This window comes from Adelges cooleyi, unplaced genomic scaffold (genome assembly GCF_023614345.1).
Source record: "Adelges cooleyi isolate 19-005CV unplaced genomic scaffold, UGA_ACOO_1.1 ACOO_flye_CR_arks_rails_tigmint_CR_PRNA_9, whole genome shotgun sequence".
In the NCBI taxonomy this organism is placed as follows: Eukaryota; Metazoa; Arthropoda; class Insecta; order Hemiptera; family Adelgidae; genus Adelges; species Adelges cooleyi.
This window is the reverse complement of record NW_026096579.1, coordinates 17509216-17535467: the sequence shown is the minus strand read 5'-3', so window position 1 is coordinate 17535467 and position 26252 is coordinate 17509216. Positions and strand designations below refer to the sequence as shown.

At 30.7% G+C, this 26252-nt stretch overlaps 5 protein-coding genes across 8 annotated transcripts; 1 reads left to right on the top strand and 4 right to left on the bottom strand.

Moving 5' to 3' along the window:
• Positions 1-1905: 1905 nt before the first annotated feature.
• Positions 1906-8329, bottom strand: LOC126846302 (cell division control protein 45 homolog). 2 transcript variants are annotated; one of them, XM_050585609.1, is made up of 14 exons: positions 7747-8329; positions 7101-7181; positions 6861-7013; positions 6658-6795; positions 6523-6594; positions 6194-6385; positions 6057-6118; positions 5700-5906; positions 4954-5085; positions 4667-4871; positions 4464-4519; positions 4255-4393; positions 2590-2789; positions 1906-2224 (listed from the first exon to the last, which is right to left on the bottom strand). In XM_050585609.1, exons 2-14 carry the CDS (start codon positions 7149-7151, stop codon positions 2083-2085), a joined length of 1749 nt encoding a protein of 582 aa, XP_050441566.1. In that variant the 5' UTR covers positions 7152-7181; positions 7747-8329; the 3' UTR covers positions 1906-2082. The 2 variants fall into 2 exon arrangements, with proteins under 2 accessions (XP_050441566.1, XP_050441565.1); XM_050585608.1 differs by having other exon boundaries at positions 7751-8327.
• A 1840-nt stretch (positions 8330-10169) lies between these two features.
• LOC126846417 (nuclear pore complex protein Nup58) lies at positions 10170-13478 on the bottom strand. Its single transcript, XM_050585793.1, has 10 exons — positions 13308-13478; positions 12874-12950; positions 12386-12526; positions 12072-12263; positions 11931-11978; positions 11788-11860; positions 11193-11367; positions 10925-11123; positions 10539-10766; positions 10170-10440 (listed from the first exon to the last, which is right to left on the bottom strand). Exons 1-10 carry the CDS (start codon positions 13460-13462, stop codon positions 10379-10381), a joined length of 1350 nt encoding a protein of 449 aa, XP_050441750.1. The 5' UTR covers positions 13463-13478; the 3' UTR covers positions 10170-10378.
• A 1279-nt stretch (positions 13479-14757) lies between these two features.
• LOC126846418 (GPN-loop GTPase 3-like) lies at positions 14758-21834 on the top strand. Of its 3 annotated transcripts, XR_007686880.1 has the most exons (8): positions 14758-15057; positions 15459-15655; positions 15971-16185; positions 16277-16382; positions 16744-17039; positions 18068-18294; positions 19704-19827; positions 20092-21834. XR_007686880.1 is itself a non-coding variant. In XM_050585795.1 (6 exons), the coding sequence occupies exons 1-5, from the start codon at positions 15013-15015 to the stop codon at positions 17027-17029; spliced, it is 849 nt and encodes a 282-aa protein (XP_050441752.1). In that variant the 5' UTR covers positions 14758-15012; the 3' UTR covers positions 17030-17039; positions 18068-18835. The 3 variants fall into 3 exon arrangements, 2 of the variants coding, with proteins under 2 accessions (XP_050441752.1, XP_050441751.1); XM_050585795.1 differs by lacking the exons at positions 19704-19827; positions 20092-21834 and having other exon boundaries at positions 18068-18835; XM_050585794.1 differs by lacking the exons at positions 18068-18294; positions 19704-19827; positions 20092-21834 and having other exon boundaries at positions 14759-15057; positions 16744-17931.
• Positions 17289-18615, bottom strand: LOC126846331 (leucine-rich repeat-containing protein 56-like). Its single transcript, XM_050585646.1, is given in 5 exon segments — positions 17289-17403; positions 17639-17888; positions 18094-18258; positions 18388-18536; positions 18607-18615. Coding segments are annotated over 5 exon segments (606 nt in total). The 3' UTR covers positions 17289-17370.
• LOC126846328 (golgin subfamily A member 6-like protein 22) lies at positions 20931-22998 on the bottom strand. The gene is made up of 2 exons (XM_050585642.1): positions 21898-22998; positions 20931-21815 (listed from the first exon to the last, which is right to left on the bottom strand). Exons 1-2 carry the CDS (start codon positions 22996-22998, stop codon positions 20931-20933), a joined length of 1986 nt encoding a protein of 661 aa, XP_050441599.1.
• Between the last annotated feature and the right edge of the window lie 3254 nt (positions 22999-26252).

The following is a 26252-nucleotide window of genomic DNA, read 5'->3' as shown; positions in this document are numbered from 1 at the left end:
GTATAAATACAAATATCTATAGAGCATTGCCTAATAACAATAATGTAATTAAAAATGTATTTTTAGTATTACAGTGGACACAATTGGATTGATCGTCAGTTTATAATAATTTATTACTGTATTGCCTTCTCTTAATTATAATTAACAGTACAATGAAAATATTTTTAAGTTGAAGAAATGTTAATTTTTTGGGCGTCTTTCACGATTTTGAAGTGGAATAGGTGAAGTTTTTTTTTTATAAAGCCATTCAGGTATGACTTTTACAGACTTGCTACATGAAGAAATCAATTCAGCAGATTAAAAGATACCGAGTCCAGATACATAATCATGTAAGAACAAAACCTTCTCGGCTCAGCATCGAACCTATAAATGTATGATAAAAATCATACCTTACAGATATCACAAAAAAACCTCAACTAATTTTTATAATAAAAATTAAAAAATTAATAAGTTTGCGTCTGCTATTTTCGACAACCGAACTGCATACTATCAAGGTTAAAGAGTAAAGCAGAAGAAACTATAGGTGACTATCAGGGAGGATTCAGACCAGGAAGGTCGACAGTAGATCAGATATTTATCCTCAGACAACTGTTCCAAAAAACTTGGGAGTTCGACAAAGAGATACATGTTCTTTTTATCGACTTCAAAAAGGCATACGATAGCGTACATAGAGCAAGCCTAACTAATTGCCTGAAAGAATTTAAGTTACCACAAAAATGAATAAGACTTATTGGGATAAGCATCACAGAAACATTCGTAAAAATTAAGGTAGGAAGTGCAGAAACAGAGCCAATACTAATAAAGTCTGGGTTAAGACAGGGAGACTCAATATCACCGATTCTATTTAACTTAATTTTAGAGAAAGTAGTAAGAGAAATGTATATTCAACCACAAGAAGGTGTTAAGTTACAAGAATCGACTATAGCAATTTTAGCATATGCAGATGATGTGGTACTAATGAGCAAATTCACTCGTTTGGAGGAAAAGGCAAAAAAAATAGGGTTACAAGTAAACGAGGAAAAAACCGAATACATGATTGTTGGTAAAAGAGATAATGTGGCCGTTTTTCCACACCTGAAAGTTGGTAGATATGAGTTCAGTAGAGTCTTAAGTACTTGGGTTCAATATTAACAGAAAAAAATGAGACTGACAAAGAAATAGCATCAAGAATCCTATCAGGAAATGTTTCTATGGACTCACAAAAATATTAGGATCACGATCTCTGTCAATAGAAATGAAGATACAACTATACATAACCTTAATACGCCCAGTTGTCACTTATGGGGCTGAGGCCTGGCCATTGAGAAAGACTGAGGAAAGGAAATTACTGGTTTTTGAAAGGAAAGTTTTAAGGAAGATTTTTGGACCTGTTATGGACAGAGAAACGGGAGAGTGGAAAACGAGAAAAAATGAGGAACTGGAAAGGATGTTCCGGAAAGAAAATATATTAAGCGTAATCAAAAGCCGAAGACTTCAATGGGCTGGACATGCTATGCGAAGCCAGAACCATCTCATAAGGATGATCATGGACGAGAACCCAGTAGGCAGGAGACCACTGGGAAGACCACGATTGAGGTGGGAAGATGTAATAAGAACAGACGTGGAAACACTGAACGGAGGACGGGATTGGAAAACAAGAGCGGTGGATAGGGAAGGCTGGAGGATTGGATGTGTGATGGGATGGTCTTGATGGCCGGAAAACCCAAGAAGAAGAAGAAGAAGAATTTTCGGCAACCGAATCTTTTAGTTTTAAATACTTAAAATGTAAATGCGTATTTTTAATTCTTTAAGAATATTGTATTTTTTTTTAGATTATGCTATGTGCAGTACATACATTATACATATTTTTTTAACAAAAATAAAAATCAGTTTTACATAATACATAAACTCAAATGTGACAATATATTTTCCATATTATAAATATTATACAGTTTAATTTGATAAAATAAATAGTTACAATGTCACATAATAAAGCAATTTTTTTTTTTTATAAATATTTTATAAAAAATACTTTTTACACATTTGTACAAAATGAACTCTTAAACAATTAATAATAAAAAACAAAGTCACGACTATTGCTTGTCAACTAAGCAATGCAGTCAATGCGTCAAAAAACTTTGGACGATCTTTGATTTGCATTTTTACAATAGACGAATCAAAATAATCTAAAGATATATCCATTTTTGTTTTGTTGGCCACTTGTTCAAATGCTTTTCCGAAAAAACTAAAAAAACACATAAACATAAAAATTATTTTATTAAATATTTTCACACGGACAAACATTTTTTATAGGTCATATCTGTTTTGTAGGAAAAATTATAAATAAACATTTTTACACTTTATTAAATGTTGGGCAAAATTATTTTATGAAGATTACATTATTACTATTATTATTAGTTATACAATTTACATACATTATTTAGTATTGATTAGTTTGCTAATAAAACTACCAATACGTGCTTTATAACAGTATATATAAAATATGTCTCCTTGGTGGATTATTAACATCTGCCAAGCAAGAAGAATTTTTAAACATTTCCAGTATCGCAACATATTTTATTATTTATACATGGAAAATTATTGACTCACCTTCGGGGCATTGTTTCAGTAATAGGTGGAATACCGACCACCAAGCACGTTTCTTCATCGGAATCGAGTGTAGCCGAGGCTATTAACGGCAATCTAGTAGCTTTAGTTTTGCGCGTGGAAGCAACTTGCGCTCTTAGTGCGAATGCTGCTAACATTATCAAACAATGAGGGTTTGAATAATGTTGAGAATGCAAAGTACCCTATAAATAAAACATGGACTGAATATTAAAACAAATATATATATATATATATATTAGGGTGTACCAAAAAGTTTTTTTTTGTTTTTTTTTGTTCTTCTCTTGACATTATGTTCTTTGGGGTATAATAGTATTTTCCCATTATTTTCAAATTTTTTAAATTACTCTTAGAGGTTGCGAGCATCAGTTTTCCAAAAAAAATATTTTTTTTTTAGTTATTAATGTTTTTAAGATATAAATATCAATTTTAAACAAATGTTGCTTGTACACAAAATCATCATTAGAAAAAGAAGATTAAACCAATATTTTTTTTTTTATAAAAAAAACTACCATCCAACTAATTTAGGCCTTAGAATGTAAAATTTGCGAAAACATTGATTTATATACCCTTAATAGTACCCTAAACTATTATTTTTAGGGGAATAAAATATTTTTAACTTATTCCTCATTTAGTTGCGAAGAATTCCGATATACTTACAAAACACATTATTCAACAATAGATCAGAAAAAATTAATTAAAATAAAAGTTTTTAATACTGTTATTTAAAAATTATTTTTTTTTTAGTTTATAGTTTTTACAAGTAATTAACAAAAAACAATATTATTTTATAAAATAAAAAAAAATCTTTATATAGAAATACATAAATTGTATATACAAAACATAACACATTATTCTAACAATAGATCAGAAAAAAAATTATTTAAAAAAAAATAATATTTCATAATACACTATTTTGGCATTATGATTGCATAGCGGTCAGCTATTATATATTATACATATATATTTATTATATCAATATAAATATATTTATATATATTATAATTTGCTGCTGAGGGTAATAATAATAATAATAAAAAATGTATAAACTCAAAACTTGTTTTTTTTTTTTAATTAATTTTTTTTCTGATCTATTGTTAGAATAATGTGTTATGTAAGTATATCGGAATTCTTCGCAACTAAATGAGGAGTAAGTTAAAAATTTTTTATTCCCCTAAAAATAATATTTTAGGGTACTATTATATATATTAATGTTTTCGCAAATTTTACATTCTAAGGCCTAAATTAGTTGGATGGTAGTTTTTTTTGTAAAAAAAAAAAAATATTGGTTTATTCCTCTTTTTCTAATGATGATTTTGTATACAAGCAACATTTGTTTAAAATTTATATTTATACTTAAAAAAAATTAAAAACTAAAAAAAAAAAATTTTATTGGAAAACTGATGCTCGCAGCCTCTAAAAATAATTTTAAAAATCTAAAAAAAATAGGGAAATATTATTTTACCTCAAGAACATAATGTCAAGAGAAGAACAAAAAAAAACAAAACAATTTTTTTTTGGTACACCCTAATATATTTTTAATTGCTTATCGCATAACTGGTAGTAACATTTAAAACATGAGCACTTCTTAAAAATATTTTTTTAAGGAAAATTTAATGATTATCTAAAGAAAATTAACTAAAATCTTACTTCTTGCACGATTAAATAGTAGAACGGTCCTGCTGAAATAACCTGTCTCATATCTAATGCAGCTTGGACATGTCTAAACATATTGGTCAATATCCATTTGGCCTTTTCAATTCCTTGGTCTAATAAATCCTTCTTGGATCTAATTAAAGAAAAACATTTATAAAATAATTATTAATATGTTTATTCCAATTTTGACCATAAATAATTACCTTGATAATGAATCCATAGTGTTATAAAAACATTCGGTAGATGATTTATCACGTGACTAAAATAATATAAAATATTTATAATAAAAAAAATATAAAACAAGCTTATAAAACTGACTAATTGATCCAATTATGTAGTTTACTTACTTTAATATAATTGTTAATACTAACAATTAAACAAAAATTGAACAGTTTAAATTACTTACATTACTCTCAAGTGTAGCGACCATCGCGTAGACATAGTCGGCACACTGGTATCTCTTTTTAAATCCTTGATGTAACATAAATGACGGATACGTCATTTGCAATAAATTATGGGCGTTAGATATTTTTTCCATCATACTGTAAAATTGTTTACGTAGACTTAAATCCATCGAATGGTACATTTGCCGACTCTCAGCCAACGGCAATCTAGTATAAAAAAAGATTTATTATACTGTTTGTAGAATAATCGAATTAAACAATTTGAATTAATGTAAAAAAATATGTATACCCCATTTCTGCTAATATTTGTTTCAGTCTTTTTTCACCTTTGATTGTCCAAAGTTTCAACGAGACTGCTGTAAACATTGAGTACCGAAGGCTAGATTCAATAGTCCAATGTCTGTACAAGGCTAATAATAAACTAAAAATAAAATATTTGGATCACTATTAAATTTATAAATCTATTTTATATTGCATGTAAATATCGCAGTACATTGCGATTGTAAATGATGTAACAAAATAATTTATATTATATAAACATTTGTATATTTAAGTATATTGTTTTTTAAGTTTAACATAAAACAACAGCGCCAAAAAGTTGGAATACAACTTAGAATTTTACTCTTGCTACTACTCCTATCATTTGAGACACATCTAATTGGTACTTCGATGAGTTTTATTGGGTTTAACCATACTAATAAAAATCTAAATTGAGTCAAGTTTTTTTGTAAAGATCCAGGCAATTGCCAACTAAATTTTACTGTTTAAAATTTTGTTTAAAAATTAAAATATATTTATAATACAAGCAAGTTAAATTTATTATTTATTATAATCATAATTTATTTTATACTTGTAGTATTGGATACTTTTATGAATTATAAAAACATTTGAAATGGTCTATGTTAAAAAAAAGTAAGAAAAAATTAATTTGTATAGTACTTAAAATGTTATAAATTTGTACTATAACTTAATTGGCCCATTTGAGGATTAGTTTTAAACTAATTTGTATTTGCAAGTATTTATACGTATTCTTACTCTTTTTCAGATTCTATTCGAAGCTGTATTGAAGTATTTGAAGGTTTGGTTAATGACGTTTGTGACATAGTTTCAGAATCATCATTATTACCAGCAGTTTCACTAATACGACCAATATGACCGGCGATTAATTCAACTTCTTTTAAATAACGCATGCGTTCAGTTTTACCTAAAATGTATTGCTCAGTTACACCCACAATGCCCCACCTAAACATAAAAAATAATTAAGATGTGAAACATTAATTTATAGTAGTTTTTGAGCGTTTTAATATTTGATCGTGGAGTTTAATGTAAATATAATATTTAAATTTACAAAACAAATACTAGAACAATTATGGTAAAACGTCAATTACGAACCATAACAAATCGATAGATTCCCTGTGCAATTTCCATGATAGATCAAACATTAAAATGGCACTCTGAAAACAACATAATGTAAATTTATTTCTATTTCCTCTTTTTAGTAATTGCATAAAGCCATATACACTTGTTACCGATCGTCCATAATACGTAAATTGGGTATAATCAAATAATAATTTTTTTCTATTTTCTTCCCAGCTTCGACGTTCTCTTCTTTTAACTAATGCATTTTGATCTAGTTTTCTTCTTTTATTCTGTTGTTCTTCGACAGTGTCATTTTCGTCGTCGTCATCTACATCGTCAGAATCCAGCTCTTCATTTGACGACTATGAGAAATAATTTATGAAATTAGATTAAGTTTGATCTAATAGAGAAGATGAATTACTATCTTTCAAATAAACCATAGAAAATTAGTAATAAGTAGTAACAAATTTTGAATCTTGGGTATAAAAATATATTTTACTTCATTTTCGTTGAAAATATCTTCAAAATCTGGAATTTTTTCATCATCTTCTGGAGGCGCTAGTATTCTAACCTAAATATCACTCTAATATTTGAATATATTTATTAAATTTTTAATGTAACACACTAGTCATACCTGAGAGCTACTGTATATATTGCAAACGTCAGTAGGTCTATGACTGTCGATAATGAAAAAAATTATATCTTCATCTGGCTCCAGTTCTTCAATAATATCTGTTGTACCTCCACAATTTATTAAAACTACATGTCTAACCTATATAATTTTTAAATATAATCGATAATTAACGACAAGGTCATGAAAATTTCAACGATTCTTACATCAACTTTTTGCTCTTCGTAAGCTTTCTTCAATTCTGTTAACGTCTTTACTGGCACAAGTACATAAATTATGTTGTCGAAACGTAAAATGCTTTGAAGAATTTTCACGGCACAAATTGCATCCACATCATAATTTACCAGAATCAATACTCTCTAAATTCAAAGTGATTATTAATGCAATATTTCTAACTCCTGACAACATGTTTTGTTTTTATTTCTTGAATAACATACTATACTTACATTTTTTAAAATGACTTCATAAAATCCTTTCACTAAGTCGTCGACAAACATTATGACATTAACGAGCTTCTCTATTCAGTGCTAAGAAAAATATAAGATTGTAAATTATTATAAGCCTTTGACTTGATGAAAAAAACAATAAGCCAGTTTCCCCGAGTAATTAAACTCAAGCACATATACTAAGCAGAAGGCATGTGTGCTGTGATAATTTCACAATCAAAAAAAAATCGGAGTGGGTAAAAAAAACCTTTTAAAGTAGCAAAAAAAAGTGTCCAGTACATTGTTAGAGTAATTTTTCGGGTCCGGGTACTGTTTGCCCTAGTTGAGTTTTTTTATCAAATGTTTCCTCGTTTGCCAGATGTACTCAAATAATTAACCCAGACCCCATGACAATGGATCATCTTGTTTATTTGAATTACGGGTCCTACAAATCCTAGAGACGCACCTGGACAAACCAATCGAGTCCACTAGCGTACATTCATATTATTTATGAAGGCCGTCGACCCATACTTTAAGGTTATTGTTTTTACTTTAGTGAAAATCGAACCAAAGATATAGAAATTTGGAAAAAGGGTTAGTTGACTGACACTGGCCACCCTTTTGTGTGCTGGTGAATACTAGGTGAAACTGAGTGTAGGGATAATACTTGCATGCGTCTCGATTTCAACGTAGTTTCTCAGCTTCTTCTAGGAATATCATCACGTAGTAAAGTAGTAACGCCAATATCAGCAAGAAGCATTCGTCTTTGTTTCTATGAATGATGTTCAGCAACAGCATTGTTCATCAGACAAGAATTGCAGCAGTTTTCTCCGGTCGTCCGTCTATATTCGGTGTACAAGTATTATTATGTTATTTTTATGTACTGACTGAAATACGAGATAGGAGCTCCGCGCTGGTCAACGATTTGAGTTGAACTTTTTGTTTAAACCGAAAATTCACAGATATCACAGCCCCGCCGAGGAGATTTACTATTGTTTTTATTATGATTGCCGATTGGTAAAAAAAAAAAAAAAAAATTCACTACCTACTCGATAAGAAATGGAAAATAATAACAAAAGTAAAAAAACAACGGAAAAATTCGCGGTATAACCTAAAATATTATTACTCTGTATTTCCCTCCCCCTAAGATGGGTGTATTCGATTTTCTACTGGCTGTTCACTGCAATCGAATGATAAGCACAGGATACCATTGAAGATACAAACAAAATATTAAATCGGTACGTATAAAACGTACTACAAAAAACTAAACATTCATTATAATTTATAATATTACTCTATGATTTAATCTGACCGTACCGGGTTTCGGCCTTCAAAGGCATTGGCGCATGGAAAACACCTAAATGGCCGACCTCTGGTGGTATATAAACATCCCTAACGGCTAACATAATAAGTCAGTGACCCGCCCTCAGCTCCTACACTGAATATAATTATAATTTGTAGACTGTGCGGATACACATTTTAAAACAGTATTTTGAAATACTCCCAATTCACCTGCCGTTATTTAGTTGTATTTTATTAGAAAACAATAAGATAGGTCAAAAGAGATATATTTAGGTCGCCAAATCCGAGTTTGATAATATATTTTTTTAATTACTTTCAAATTCAAAGAATTAGTAAAGGAATAGGTGTTTTTTTTTTAATATTGTAAAAACAATTATTTTACACATTGTTTATATGTTTTCAGGGTCGCTGATTTCAAAAATTATATTAATTTTCAAATAATCAGATTATTTCCTAATCAGCCGCCTGGGGCAAGAGCCCGTTGTTGCCTCCCCCCCCTAAATACGGCCCTGAATGTGTGTGTTTTTTTGTTTTTTAAGTTAAATTCGTTTCAAAACCTACGGTTTAGTAATTTTTTTACCTGTCAGAGGCTAGTGGCGACTCTAAAATATAAAAAAAATACTAGCTGACCAAGTACCTACGCAGGGGCGAGATGCTTTTTAATTTTTTCACACCTAGACACTAAATAAAAAAATACTAAAAAAAACTTTTTTAAAAACATGTTTTTCTATAAAATTCTAAAGAAAAGCATGTTTCAAAAAAGTTTTTTATTTATTTTTTACTTTTTAGTCCTGTTAAAGGTACTTTAATATTTGTTGAATAGATTACTAAATTAATTTTGGAAGAATTGAAAAAACATGACATTTTAGTGAAACGACCCTTTGTAGGGCGGACCTGGATGTCCAAGTCCCAATATTATTACAAGATATTGTAGTATGTCAAAGGCTACATTTATGTCAACTTTAAATATTTAGAAATGTATTACAATAGGTTTTCCACTTTTACTAGATATTAACTATTTTCCAAATTTTTGGACGTCTACTTTAATTTTTCGACTTTGAAATAACATAAAACAAAATGGCGGAAAGATGCGGACAATTTTTTATTTTTATTTGTTTAAGGAGAGTCTTACTTGAGCATTGGTGTTTGACAACTCAAGTAATTAGCTAGTAAAATAATACAAAATCATATAAATGTAAAGAACATACCTACCTTCTTTTCCATTTCTACGAGTTTCAATAGTTAAAATAAATTATAACCAAAAATAGAGCAAATGTAAATTTACTCATATTATGCAGCACAGAGAACGAAATAATTCGATTCTTACATGACTAAGTTTAGATGTAATTTATGAGATGGGAATTTACGATTCTGTGTTCTTTTATAAAATTATACTAAATTTAAATAATAATTATTAATGTAGTACATATTTATAATTGACTAAAGAAAAAAATTTAGTTATAATTAGTAGACTTTTAGTTAAAATTATAGCTTGTAAATGCTATAAAAATGCCATTTTTGGAAATTCAGTTAGGGGCTGTGTACACACGACCAGATAACTGTCTTATGACGGCCATAAACTCTTAAACATTTTTTTTATAATTTTTTGATATACTTGCATTTTAATGAAAACAAAACGTACAACCGACCTTTTCTAAAGGATTTAAAAATTGTTAATATTCAATTGTTTTTAGCAAGAGTACACTGATCTCGATTATTTTAGTATATTTTTATAAACAATGTTGTAGAATACACTTTTTGACTTGCATAAGAAAAATGTATCATAAATAAAATCTTAACAAGATATGTTTAATTACAAACACCACATACGAGATACATTTTTGTAAAAATAATTAGTTGTAGTAATAAATATTTTTCATTATATAAATATCATAAAAAAAAAAAACAGTTTTATTTTAATATCAAAATTTCTTATTTTTAAGCAACTAAATTGATTTTTAAACATATTTTTAGATATGCCTTGGACTTGACATGTACTAGAGTCTAGATTGATCCAATCCAAATGTTCCTAAATTCAGGGCTGCCGATGCTGTAATGCCTAGAATATACAAATTAAAAACATTATTTATCCGAAAATAAATCAACACAAATATTAAAAATAATGATAATAGTAATATACTTAATATTATAACTCACTTAATCCCGAAAAAGGATTAGGCCCAGCAGTATCGGGATGAGATGTAAACAAACTAGATGGATTTGGATTTTCATTTGTTAGGAAAATATTTGTATGGTCGTTTAAAATTTCTCTGCGGAATGACAAATGCCTTGCTTTTAACACTTGTACTTCATTGTGTATGGAATGAAGATGACCGGCCAACGCAATCACATTTTTATAATACATTTCTCCAATTCTTCTTAATTCTATAATGTAAAAAAAAAAAAATTATATTTTATGGCACTTTGGGTAAACTTTTGTTTTGAAATGGCAATTCATAGCAACAGCAACACAGCAGTAGTCTTATTTTGCAACATTAATTTCAAGATAAGTAAATCGAAAAGAAAAATAATTTTATTCTTACCATCAACAGTAACATTGTTGTTGTACGGCAGCGTAGCTAAATATTGTTGAGTGTTCTCTATTTCATTTTTTAATATATTTCCTTTTTCTTGTAATGACTTAATAAGCTCAGAGAAGTATTTTATATTGGATTCCATATCATTTTGCACCATTGCGGGGTGGTCGTGGTTTCTTTGTGCGATTTCAAAATCTTGCAAACACTATGTGTACAATTATATGTATTGTAAATATGACAGGTACGTTTGTATACAGAAAGTTGTCTTACAAACCTTGTTGGTTTCAAACCTCAACTTTTCAACAGAGCGTTTTTGTTTGTCCAAGTTGTGTTCAATGAATTGCAAATTTTTTTGACAAGTCGTTATGTCATCAGCTACTTCACTCGAACCTTTTGACGACATACGAGCGAGTTCAGTACTCATTGTTTTTTGTTGTTTAAGAAAATCTCTATTGAAACAATGAACATAAAATGTATATACATCATTATTTCATAAAAAATATATATTTATTATAACGGTACTAATTAAAGTGCAAAAATTCTTCAATTGGATCTTTAGAATGAAAGTTTTTTTTAGCATATTCTGCCTTTTAATTGTCAGTGAATAATGTACCATCACAGTGGTAAAACAATATCCACGATTATTAGACAAAAATGTTGTAATCAAATAAAAAATTATTTACTCTAAACAGCATTTGACACATTGTTAAATCATATTCTTATCAATATAATTGGTAACATATAATTGGTCGGTAAGTAAAAAAATACTTCATCAAAAGCTCATAAACTTTATTTGTTGTTTATTTTGCTCGGCATGACACATGTACTCTATAGGTAGCAAAATCAAAATATCATAACATAAAACTTACTTCAAATGATTAACCAGCTGTAAGATTTCATTGGGCACTGTCATTTCGAGAGCAGATACATCTTTGTTTTTGGCTAGATAAAAACATTCAACTATTAGCCATGTACCAGTTAATTGCTTGAAAAAAAACTTAAAAATGTCTACCTTGGCTTAAATTTGATGTAGTATCTAGACCGCCCAAACCTCGAGACACTGTAAAGTATGATCAATAACTATAAATTACTTTTAGGCACAATCAGTAAGATTTCTTGTGAATTTTCATTTTAAAAATTTAAACAAATGTACCAGGAGCGGCAGAGGTTGTTGCTACCGAGGTAGAAGCTCCCAATGTAAACTGTGTGCCTGTTGTAGGTGCCGCTGTAGTTTTGGTGTTTAATGAAGTTCCAAGAGAGAACGAAGAAGTCGAAGCAGCGGCGTTTGATCCAAATGACAGATTCAACGGAGCATTTGATGTTGTATTGGTACCAAGTGAAAACCCTAAACAATACAAACACAATCAATTATATTATACTTGAGACAATATTGTAAATCTAATCGAGACTAGATCGATTAATCTTTGTGTGATTCAGTCGAGAACACGACAATAAGTCTTAAATCACCTGGTTTAGTGGCAGAAGATGCCAGTGTAGTAGTAGTCACTCCAAAAGTTAACGGTTGTGTTGCAACACTAGTTCCGCCAAAAGACAATGATGAAGTTGAAGTAGCTGCCGCACCAAATGGCGACGGTGCTGCAGAAGCACCTAAAAAAAATTAATATATAAGTTTAATATATAGTTTAAATTTTGTGTTAATAAAAACCCAAACTACATCGGCAGCTCTAGACGCGTTTCTTTCGTTTAAACATGATGAAAACTTCGAAATAGGTAAATGTATACTAATAGATTTTTCTTATCTCAAAAATATTAATTAAAGTTACACGTCAACTAATTTATATTAATTTGATACCTCAGAACAAATCTCACAGTCCTAATTTATACAGCAATGAATGATATGTGACTAGTGCTTAGAATATACAAATATTTTCCTATGCGTAATATACCAAAATGTAGTTTTTTTTTTGGAAAATTATATTATTAATTTTCATTACCAAAGTTAGTAGGAGCAGGAGCTGAACTTGCTGCGGGCCATGACGTTCCAAGCGATGAACCAAATCCGAATTGAGGACTGCACATTCAACATTACACGTAAAAATAAATTAATACATGTACAGTTTAAGTATTTTTTTTCGTAATATTTGACAGCGTAATTGTTCATACAAAATCATAACTTTTAGTTTGAGTATAACGAAACAGTAACCTAATTTTGGAGTGGCCGCTATTTGACCAATTGGCTAATCAATTTGAAATAAACTCGGTGGATCAGACATTTCCAATATCTTCAAAAATTATTAAACGGGTATTATGATTTTAGCTTAAAATTACGCCAATTAAATCTCATACTAACGAATTGATGTAATTTTAATATCAACAAAATTACTTAGGAGCTATTTAGTTATTTAAGATAATATTATGAAGAACTTACGTCGCTGTATTAGATGTGTTGGCCGGTGCAGTAGTGGCGGCACTTAAATTAAAGCCAGACATAATTGTTTTTTTTGTAAAACTATTATTAAAATGAACACAAGTGTATTTACTATTTAATTTAACGTTTTTGCGATCTGAACTCTGAATACACATGCCTGCTTGTTTATTGAAGTGCTTGAAGTTAGCAATTTTCGAGTCGGCAATTTATGATAACAGATTTCCGTTATGGCTTCAGCCTGCCGCACAGTGGTCTGAGAATGAAATTTAGGTGGTAAAAATAGGCTATTAATAATGTTCAATAATTTTTTTTTTTTAGGATCTCATAAGTATATGATTACTAGTGTAAATATAAAATTTCAACTTATTAAACATTTTTTTGAACTGGAGTTATAGGCCTAGTGAACTAAACACATATTATTGTTTTTTCTGTTATTTTGAAAATAAAAAAGGCCGATAATTCATTAATTTTTTTTTGACTATTGAAATATATAAAATAAAAAAAATAAAAATGCTTGATTGTTAAGTAACGTATAAAGGTTATAAAATAAAAATATACATATATTTTTTTTAATTTAAGTCCCGAACGGTTATGAATCATAAATAAAATCGAACGTTTTTTTTTCAAAGACCAGTTGAAATTTACTCAATTTTACCCTATACCCAATATATGCATTTTGTAGAGGAAGTTCTCAGCTGTAAATGAACTAGTAACATAATATTTAAGAGATCTTCATTGGTGTGTTTTCTACAGTCTTTCCGTGTATGGTGTTTTCGAATATTTGTATAGTCCTTATTCCTGGCCTCTTGTGCTTTTTCAGATCTTGTCTGTTTAAATGAAATCCCAATATAACATTACATTTACTGATTAATCCCTTAAACAATCCATCACGTCTAGTACTTGATAATAACAATTTTACATATTGTGTTATTTTATACTGATTTATAATTGTATTTAATTGTGTACAGATGATTAATTTTCTATACAAATTTTAAAATTAAAATTTGTTTGTTGCAAAAGTTGTTGCAAATACCCTTCCTCCCCACTAGATGTCGTACTGTCACTCTTTTCCCCATTTTTTTTTAGAAAGGGTAGGGCAAACGTGACACATAGCTTGCAATAATAACAACAGTAATTCTATTATACTTCATTATAATTAATACAAATTAACTTCGGTTGCTTAATTCTGTACATATAAGTAAAACTGTGTATTTTTAAAAACATCAATTATATAATAATTAATATAATCGCGGGTTGAGTAGTCTCAAATATAAATAAATAAAATTCAATTTCAAGTTAAAAAATCAACGATATCCGACAATATCTTTTACTAATTACTATATAGACTATGGTTATTTTGGTTAACGACATAAACAGTGGTCAGTGGTTATCATAATGCGAAAATCGTAGTAGTAACTGATAAGCGATAATAAAAAGCATGCAGCATGGCACACCATTCACCATTGATAATAAAAGAATTTTAGAAGAAATTGGATATTTTAATTTTTAAAAGAAATCATATTCTTTTATTATTATTTATGCACGACAACTGGTGCCTTCTGCTTTCTAGTGTTTTGTGATTTTTCAAGGATTTGTTAGCTACCAAAGTTTTCTTGAGGCTTAGGAACCCGAAGCTTGTGTCCATAGTTGGTGTAACATAACATTTGAATTCAAATTTAACTTAACATATAATTACCTAATTAAAATGAGATACGCTCAGTTAGTCATGGGACCCGCGGGCAGTGGAAAGGTAATAACTGCATGACTATATAAAACGTAATACACTTTTCAGGTTGAATTTTCCTGCGTAGTATTATCTAGAAAACATGCCTGTTTGACTATGTACTGTATAATATTATGAATGAGTCTCCCTTGATAATCATGGTGTTTAGTTGAAAACTTTTTGTTAACATTAAAGTACCTATTACTGTTATATGGCTAGATCATTCCACAATTTTATACGCCTAAGTATTTACATTTTAAAAATTGATTTATGTTATTTGAAACGTCGCTAGTGAGTTGTCGTGTAATTTTTGTTAAGATGTTTTAATATTTGAGATTTGAATTGAATTATTTATGCATAGTTCTAAAATATATCTTTACAAAGTACGTCTTAAAGCGATATTAGTAACCGCTGTATGTTTGTTTCAGTCTACATATTGTTCAGCTGTGGTACAACATTTTGAAAATGAAAAAAATCCCGTGACTGTCGTGAATTTGGATCCAGCTGCTGAACGGTTTGATTACAGTCCAACTGTAGACATACGTGAGTTGATACATATCGATGATGCTATGGAGGATGAATTACTCCATTATGGTCCTAATGGAGGTTTGGTATTTTGCATGGAGTAAGTTATTTTTGCAGCTCATATCAACGGCAGGACAACAAATGTAAAATATATACATCGGCTGTCCTGAAACGATTAAGTGGCCAAATATAGGCAATACTTGACAGCCAAATCATTTTAATACATTTAGACTGTGTCAACTTATTTTCAGATGAATTTATGTTAGTTTTTAATTTTATACTTTTACAATTTTCTGTATGTGTTGGAGTCGTTATGGTACTGAAAAACGATCACGGATAAATTGATGACACCTTGTTTGTAGGATGGTTGAATTTTACTAATATATTTTTTATATGAAACACTTTGTTTTTATAGGTATTTGATGGAGAACTCGGATTGGCTAAAAGAACAGCTCGGCGATGATGACGATGACTATGTTATTTTTGATTTACCCGGACAAATAGAACTGTATACACATATGAAAACGATAAAACATTTAGCAGAATTGTTACAAAACTGGGGATTTAATGTTTGTTCTGTTATGTTAGTGGATTCTCAATTTATGGTTGACGGACCCAAGTTTATTTCTGGTAGTAAAACATTTAATATTAAAATATATGTATGTAAAACCAAGCCATTTTCTCAATTTCTACTTCCAAAATGCAATACATTTTATTATAGGTACAATGGCTGCTCTATCTGTTATGATCAATTTAGAATTGCCGCACATTAATGTTCTGTCAAAAATGGATCTACTCAGTAAAACTGCTAGAAAACATTTAGACAAGTAATTAAGTTTGTATTTTTTTAATGGGTAATAATTGGTCGTGAAACATTTTTAATATTGCCAGTGAAACTTGACATCGAGGTACAGATCCTAACTTACTAGTCCAGTCTGGTAAAAATAAAAAAATAATTATTAGAACGGTTCAGCTCAAACTATACTTCATAAATGTTTGGTTCGCATAAAAAAGTTTTAAAATAATTTTCACATATTTTGCGACATTAAATGCTGCTATTTATGTTTCGCTATATTTATATTCGGCTACAATAATCTATGAAATGGTTTTAGTAAAAATATTCATATTTTTAAATTAAGAGACATATTTTGATCTAGGATTTAATTATAAGTCTTTAATATTTTTTAGTTATTTAGAGCCTGATCCTCGTGCGTTGCTTTCTGAAGTGAAAACCAACACGGCATGGGGAAAGAAATATCGATATTTGTCAAAACGAATCGGCCAGATGATTGAAGATTACAGTCTCGTCCGATTTGTTCCGTTAAATATAAAGGATGAAAATAGTATTGCAGATTTACAACTCACTATTAACAATATGATTCAATTTGGTGAAGACCAGGACGTGCGTATGACCGATTTCGATGAACCAGACCCAGATAACAACGACGATGGCGCTGAAGAGTTTGATATATGATTTTCAAATAGTACCTAACTTACAACAGTATAGTTTTCTAAGTACATTTAAGTATAATGTTAACACATTAGCTACCAGCGGTCTCAGTTGAATTATTATTTGAGAACCTTCTTGAACTGGGACCGTCGGCTCTACCGATAGAAGCAAATGTGTTAAATATCATAAAGGAGTAATTATTAATTACCTAACGTAAAAGACTGAGAATTTTTAAGATGTTGATAAAATTCAATAGAAATAATTAAATTAATGTGTAGTTTATTTTAACTATTAAGCAAGTTGTCATTTTTTTTTTCTTATCATACTTCTAGTGACTTAGTTGTATTTTATAATAATATATTGTCTTATTCAATACTTTTTTCTGAACTTTCTGTACCCTGCAACACAAAATTCATTTTTTTATTAGCTTCAAGTGTTTTTTTTTATGGTTTATAAATTTATGAAAAACTGGCACGAATAACATAATTTATGCACAAATGTCGTTTATAATAAGTTTTTTCAATATTAACAATCACTTGTGTAGTTATTTATTAAAAGTTAAAATGCTTAATTGTTAATTTATGTCTACAGGATTATTTATATATTATATTATTTGTGTATTGTCTACTTAACCTTTTTCATCATTTGATTGGTATTTTTTTTACTTCTTAACACAGCAGTTATGTTACCACACATAATCGAGTCGATCAGTAGTCGGTTTTTTAATTTTGTAGTACATTCTAATTAAAATTATCAGAATTACTGTAACTAAATATCCATAAGTTTGTTTAGTAATTTTAAACGGCCTTTAAACTGGATCAGGCATCGTAACCGTTCGCAGAAGTTCAAAAAATGCAGTTTTGACAAGTTCATAATTTTGTTTCTATTGAATTTAAAATAAATAAATAACGTAATTAGTACTTTTACATACATTGTTATTGTTTTATTTTTAATACTAAAACCAGTTTTTTCCTATCATTGTACGATTCAAATAGTTATTATTTTACAAAAAATATAATAATTGTTTTTAAATTTATACTGATGTTATGACAATATTTTTAGGGTTTGTTAAGCTGTTGTTTACTCACCGGGCAAAGTCCAGAACGGTTAGATCTGTCAGTGTCGAGCACAACGTTATGTTGCTTACGTCGTTGGCGTATAGTTCTTGTACGTTCCAGATTCCGTCCAGCGACCGTAGACCGCACGAGGTCATCGTTGGTATTTTCAGATTGTCCAACTTGAACGCGAAATCTCTATAAGCTAAAATATCGAATGGTCATTTTTCTTCGGTATGTGTTGATTTTTTTAAAAATAATTTTTTATTAAAATGACTTAAATTACTAATAAGTAAGACTGACTAATCAATTAGTTACCCTACCTACCTTAATGACGGCAGGAAACTGTCGGTCAGATCGAGTTGCACCAAATTAGGCACGTATATGCTCAACATGCATAAACGGTTGACGGTCACAGACGCCTGTAGCTTCAGCGAAGTGATTTGTTCGAGATTTCGATTCCGCACAGTGTTCTCCTATTAAATGTTGGGGGGAGGGGAAATGCTTAAATTTGGAGGGGAGGAAAAAGTTGTATTTTACAATTACTGACTCCATCATGCTAAAAACCTTGCATTTTAATTTCTATCTAATGTGTAACAATTAAAATGTTTAAAATCTTACAGAGACGGTATTGTTAAAAAGTATTATTTTGAAAAATCTAGCCATGTGGAGCATGGCACAATAAATTGTGTCATATTAAATTAATCGAGTTGTCTTCGATAAAAAAATTGTCTCTAAAGATATTTTTTAATTTAATAAATGAGATAAGTTTACAAGTTCATATAATAATTATTGGACATTTTATGACTGATCGATTGAAAAATTTATAATATCGCAATAAAGATTAAAAAAAAAAAATACGAGTCTTATGTTAATTAGACAGCCCTGTATAAATTTAAAAAATCAGAAATATAAAAAAAAAATTTCAAAGGTAATATTGTAAGAAGTATATTTATTTTATTTGAATTAATTATGTATTTTTTTTTGTGAAAAAATATGTTGTTTTATTGTTGGCTAAAAATAATTGCAATAATAACAATAATATAATAATAGTTTGGATATAACACACGACTGGTGATGTGGTTAGCAACGGATAAATGGAAAATTGCTAAGGTGATAAACAAACAACTATGTACATACTCATTACATAAAGTAAGCTCTTGATGTCAAGTGGACCCAATTTTCTTCTTATAAAAATTCAGTTATATCTAGTGTTTTTTTTCTGAATTTTGGCTAATGCCAATTCGCCATAACAGCGATCAAGAAGAACATTGTGTTTTGTGTTTTGACAAAATTTTTGGAAACAGCGGCTGTTTTACGCTGTAAAAAAAACTATTTTTTCGACAACAATGGACGTATGTTTAAATTATTTATTATTATTATTTAGTTAGTATACAAACCTATTTAACATTGTTTAAAAATATTAATTTATGCTACTACATAAAGCATAAAAACTGTTTATAGCGAGGTATATTATAGTAATCTTACAAAAATTTAAAAACCTTTTAATGTGTTTGGAAGTATTTCACGTTTTAGTAATATTATTGTATATAACGATTTTTTTTTTTGGGGGAAATATCTATAATAAAAATCAATACAAAAGTATTTATGTTTAAGTAATTTATCTTTTACTGCCAAAACAGACCTTTTATAAGACTTTAACGGAAACTGGAAACTCGGATTTTGATATGATGGAAAAGAAATATGACAATGACAATGCCCAAGACATAGGGGCCTCTGTGAAAATATTGGGCGCATATGAACCAGGTAACTTGTGTATAATAATGGATTTTTTTAAAATTTCATTATTAGTAATCAAATATCAGAACATAAATATTATGAAACGCACAAAATAAAATATATATTAATCTAAAGTTTTGAGGTTCCCATGGCTACAGTTGACAACTGACCTATTAATACAAAGTGAATTTGACCTTTTCTAAGAATGTTACAATCTAAATGGACAAATAAAAACAAATTGCCAACATGCACTCCAAGTGTTAAATAAAATCAATGTGAATTTTCTTTCAGAACCGAAGAGTGAGCGAACCGGTATCTCGTGGGTATCCGACATGAGGATGCAAAGCCAAAAGACCAAACCGAGGGGTGGTCCGACGAAGCGTACCGTCTATTTTGTACATTGAAGTTTGCCCGGTCCGGCACGTTTTACTTATATCCCGTCGTGGCCAGGGGAGATCACGTGGAAGTCGACGTGGTTTGGCATGACCAGTACACCCGATGTCCATTAGAAGCGCATCGTGCTTCTTCGGTCACGCCTCGTCCGACGGTTGCTACCGAAACGATCGTGTGGAAAAAGAGATAATGAAATCGACGACGTTGCCTAGGGCCTCGCCTTTAGAAAAAAACCGCATGTATAACGACGTTATACTTGGCCACACCGTGTCGTGGAAACGCTGTCGTGGCATCAGCTGCGGATGCTCGATTCGAGGCTCATCGAAATACCGGCACAAGCGTTTAGAGCTCGGTTGAGGGGACTAGTGCCGGCGCACAACGGAAAACAGTGTAACGAATGGTCACCGGAAGCGAACGCCGCCCTAGCAGATATGGCCGCAGTCGATTACTCCAACGCCGAAAGTCTGGACGTGTACTTGCACGCCGTGAACAAAGACGGTGTGCTCAGCGTGACAATGGTAAAAAGTGCGCGAGACGAAGCGTTCAACATCAACCACAAACTCGGGTCGACGGGTTGCGCGTTATTGGCCGAATGTACGGACGACGACGGGCTAGAACAGTTGGATAGCATCGAATACAGGCCAGATCTCGTTAGGTCACCGTCGCCGTACGACCGAAGACAGTCGCATTGTACTGCGGTCCAAGATTGGCTGCCCGCCAAATAGTTGTGTAAGGATTTAATCGAAGCACGCGTCACGCACGTGGACAACCGGTGTGTGATATACCTTTACGACGCGCACAGCGACGCCCCGCGAATTTTGTTCAAGTTGTCGGCCGACTTGGACCGACTGTTGGCCGAGACCGTGCCCGAACCGATAGATTACACGTGGGCCGACGGTCAAACGGTATTGGCCAAATACCACGCAGACGACTCGTGGTATCGCGCAACGGTTTTGAGCGCAGACCACCTGACCGGTGACTACACCGTCCGGTTCGTGGACTATGGAAATATCGAGGTCTGTTCTCGCGACGATCTCAGACAGGTTGCCACGTACGAGGCGTTGAACACCGCCGGCGACTGTGGCCGAATCCAGGACGTGCCCAAGTTGTGCCACGAAGGCTATTTCCGCGCGGTCGTGCCGATTGCTGCAAATAACGTGTGGCCCGGGTCTGTGTGCAACTTTGTTCGCAAGGTTCAAACGGTGGGTTTTCTTCCCTAATTTAAACTTCAAATCATTCATCTCATTTTTCATTCTCTCCATCTCACCAAAGTGTGCCGATTCTAGCTTTTCCTTTTCTCCCTGCAGCTTTTGACATTTTTTTACTTGGTCATCGTAATTTGATTCTAGCTTTTCCTTTTCTTCCTGCAGCTTTTGACATTTTTTTACTTGGTCATCGTAATTTGATTCTAGCTTTTCCTTTTCTTCCTGCAGCTTTTGACATTTTTTTACTTGGTCATCGTAATTCGATTCTAGTTTTTCCTTTTCTTCCTGCAGCTTTTGACATTTTTTTACTTGGTCATCGTAATTTGATTTTAGTCTTTCCTTTTCTTCCTGCAGCTTTTGACATTTTTTTACTTGGTCATCGTAATTTGATTCTAGCTTTTCCTTTTCTTCCTGCAGCTTTTGACATTTTTTTACTTGGTCATCGTAATTTGATTCTAGTCTTTTCCTTTTCTTCCTGCAGCTTTTGACATTTTTTTACTTGGTCATCGTAATTCGATTCTAGCTTTTCCTTTTCTTCCTGCAGCTTTTGACATTTTTTTACTTGGTCATCGTAATTCGATTCTAGTTTTTCCTTTTCTTCTTGCAGCTTTTGACATTTTTTTACTTGGTCATCGTAATTTGATTTTAGTCTTTCCTTTTCTTCCTGCAGCTTTTGACATTTTTTTACTTGGTCATCGTAATTTGATTCTAGCTTTTCCTTTTCTTCCTGCAGCTTTTGACATTTTTTTACTTGGTCATCGTAATTCGATTCTAGTTTTTCCTTTTCTTCCTGCAGCTTTTGACATTTTTTTACTTGGTCATCGTAATTTGATTCTAGTCTTTCCTTTTCTTCCTGCAGCTTTTGACATTTTTTTACTTGGTCATCGTAATTCGATTCTAGTTTTTCCTTTTCTTCCTGCAGCTTTTGACATTTTTTTACTTGGTCATCGTAATTCGATTCTAGTTTTTCCTTTTCTTCCTGCAGCTTTTGACATTTTTTTACTTGGTCATCGTAATTCGATTTTAGTCTTTCCTTTTCTTCCTGCAGCTTTTGCCATTTTTTTACTTGGTCATCGTAATTCGATTCTAGTTTTTCCTTTTCTTCCTGCAGCTTTTGACATTTTTTTACTTGGTCATCGTAATTCGATTCTAGTTTTTCCTTTTCTTCCTGCAGCTTTTGACATTTTTTTACTTGGTCATCGTAATTTGATTTTAGTCTTTCCTTTTCTTCCTGCAGCTTTTGACATTTTTTTACTTGGTCATCGTAATTTGATTTTAGTCTTTCCTTTTCTTCCTGCAGCTTTTGACATTTTTTTACTTGGTCATCGTAATTTGATTTTAGTCTTTCCTTTTCTTCCTGCAGCTTTTGACATTTTTTTACTTGGTCATCGTAATTTGATTCTAGCTTTTCCTTTTCTTCCTGCAGCTTTTGACATTTTTTTACTTGGTCATCGTGCTTGGATTCTATTATTGCGATACCTTCCTTCAGCTTTCTAACCACTTCATTGCTATTCGAATGTACTCGTGCCCATTTGATATTTAAATTTTCAATTTCTCTCGCGTGTTTAAAACTTAATCTTTCATACTCTGTGGCATACATAGCGGCGCGTTTCGTCTGGTTATATTTATAATTATTATTATTATTTAAGAAGCACCGAGGAATTAGGGTAGGTTTACTGGACTGTCGATACTTACATTGTAGTAAAGAAACCCTGCGCCGGTCACAACGCCGCCCGCTATTACCGCTGCAAGGATATCATACATCCTTTAAACTTAGGTAAACTTGGAATAACTTGCAACAACAAGAATTACGTTTCACGGTACGATTCCTTACGCGTCGATAATGGAAAATTCACATCTTCACACACCCATATTTTTGCCCACGTCATTGATAAATGTAGAAATTAGTTTGAAAATTTAATTACTTACGATTGTTGTAAAAACCACCCTATTTTATTCTTCGTTCAATTTTACCCACTTGCGGTTAGGTAACATAATCAAAAATTAAAACTGCCATTATTTATTATTTATTCGAAACCTTTTCATATTGTCAAACTGTTTTTTGTTTTGTGTACATTTCCGTAAATTGTTATTATAGTTTTAAGTATACTTTTCTACCTGAATCGAGTTATTTGTTTTGAACACTTATTTATTTTTTTACTTTTGTGTGTGTTTTTTTTGTAACAATTTATGTGTTTTAAATATGATTTAACATATTATGTTCTTTTTGTATTAAACATTTATTATTATTTAGGTACTGATTTATTGGTTACATTTTGTTATTTATCCATTTAAAAACCCAAAAATGACAAATTAATAAGATAACAACATTTGTCGTTGAATCAATAAGAGGGGGGGGGGAAATTGTATACAAAATAATAATAATGATAAAATACGAACAGATAACTTGTAAGTGATTTAAAGTATATATTTTAAAAACAAAATCTGATTGCATAATACCATAAACTACTAGCCTTTTAAAAATTTCTTTATTTTACATAAGAAACTATTTCTATTAATTTTAATGAGATATTTTACAGTTCTACACGCCAAGGTGATGGTCTAATAAGACCATGAAAAACAAAATTAGCGTGTATTAAATTTTAGTTATTTAATAAAACGGCGTCTCGCATAGGCAATTTCTATATTATTATTATTATTAAATGTGACACCCCATAGGGGTATAAATACAGTGATATATATGTATGTATAAATTATGAACTAAATTAAGAATTAAAAATATAATATCTTAGCTTAAAAAGCGAATCGAAACAAAAATCAAAACCACCATACAAATAACAATTGAAAAGGGCACAGGGGAAAAACGGTAGTATTCACATACTTGAAAAATTCAAACTGATAAAATGAAGAAAATCTAGAAACAGCTTCACACCTGCTCACCGTTGGTCGGTTAAACCATTTTAATTGTCATCATAACATTACAAACCAATTTTGAAGTTATGAAAGTTAATTGAAAACCGTATGAGTTTCCTCGGTAATAAAACAAGTTTGTACGCTTTAACTAATTATATTGGTTATTAAATTTGACTGATTAATGAACTTACTAAGAGCGAAGTTATACCCATGTTGCAGTTGTTGTTTTGTTCGTCCAAATCCGAGTCCATGTGTTACAATAATTATTTAACTACAAGACGTCCTATACATATATATCTATCTGTTATTTTGTCTCGAGTCGGACTGTTCTGCATAAGGTTCACCACCTCATCTTCAGACAGAAGATCATTCCACGGCATTACACGGCAGTATTTAAATGGGTTCGCGTTCACGACCTAATAGTATTATGACTACTGCCTAATTATTATGCTGTATGTCATAAATAAATATTAAATTATAATAATATGCTATACCAAGGATTGGAATTTCGACGTGAAAATTTAAAGAAAACTTCCTTCCAGGAAACTTACAAAAAAAAAATGGTTTTTACCAATTATACAATTGGACACAAAATAACAGCAGTGAATTGTGTGTGCCTGTATATAAAACTACCTAGAACTAAAACTAAATCAGAAAAATATTAATAATATTAATAATATAATAATAACATGAGGGTAACTAGTTATTTTTAGTCATTTATTTGATATTACATCATCCTTTATGACGTCCTTATAAATTAGAGAGGTCTGGAAGGCCCAAGTCCCCGCAAAAACCAGCAACCCTATCACAAACACTATTTAAATGTATAGAACTTTTTTTCAAAACAAAATTAGCTAATTTTTCAAATAGAAAATTTACTGTTATTAGGTACCAGCATTTGAATCAGTACATAGTGAAATAAAATAGGTATTTTATTTTAATATTGCAAAGGGATTACCTTTTTAACAGGTTTATGCACTTCCAGTCCAGTTAAATAATAATATCAGGGTAATGATATTTATTATTGGACCGCGCCAATAAAACATATCATATTATAGTATTTTTCAACTTGATTATTATTACCATGGGTAATAAAGTTTCTGCGAGTCCAAACACACACAAAAAAAAAACTTTTTCCTTTAATAATATCTTTTAACAAAAATTCGGCCTATCGTGTTAATGAAATGTAAAAAGTAAACGTTATTATAGGGTTATAATAATATGCTACAATAGATTAGCATTTTTAATAACTACTGTGTATGTCGCATGTGACGTACCTTCTAAGCACATTAACAGTCTATAGTCGTATGGATAATGTATCATTTCTTTGTACTACCATTACCGCAATACACAAAAACCTGAGTTGTAAGTATGATTTTTTTTATGTATTTCGTTACTGTTTGGAAAATATTGTCCTTAAAAAACACAGGTGATAAAAATAATTATAAAATATTTTTAAAATGTAAAAAACTAAAACATTAAGAAAATATTTTATTTCTCTGCTGACTGGAATAACATTCTGGGACCACAATGCTTTGTTGATTCAACATAACATGCTTAGATTGAGCTTTGATATAGATCTGGAAACTTATTGGTTTTAGAATCGAAAATAATGTGTAGGTACCTTCTGACAAGATATTCAATTGAAAGCTATAATCTGATAGGGACTCATCATCCAATAAAACGGGTATGTTTTTAGACTAGGGGTCAGTCTTACATTTTCGGCGTTATTTTGTTATCGTTATTAATTTGATAAAAATGTCCTTATTTTATTTACTCAATTTTTCATTCAGTCGTGTGTTGTATGGTACAACTAAATGTTTACAGTATAATTATATCATAACAATCAAATCAAAATGTTTTTGATTTTGATCACCTGACCGATTCGTTCATATCACAGCACACATACAATATGAATTCGTAAACCTTTTTTGGCCAGAATTTGGAAAATTTTACCTTAAAAAACCGCTAAAACACTTT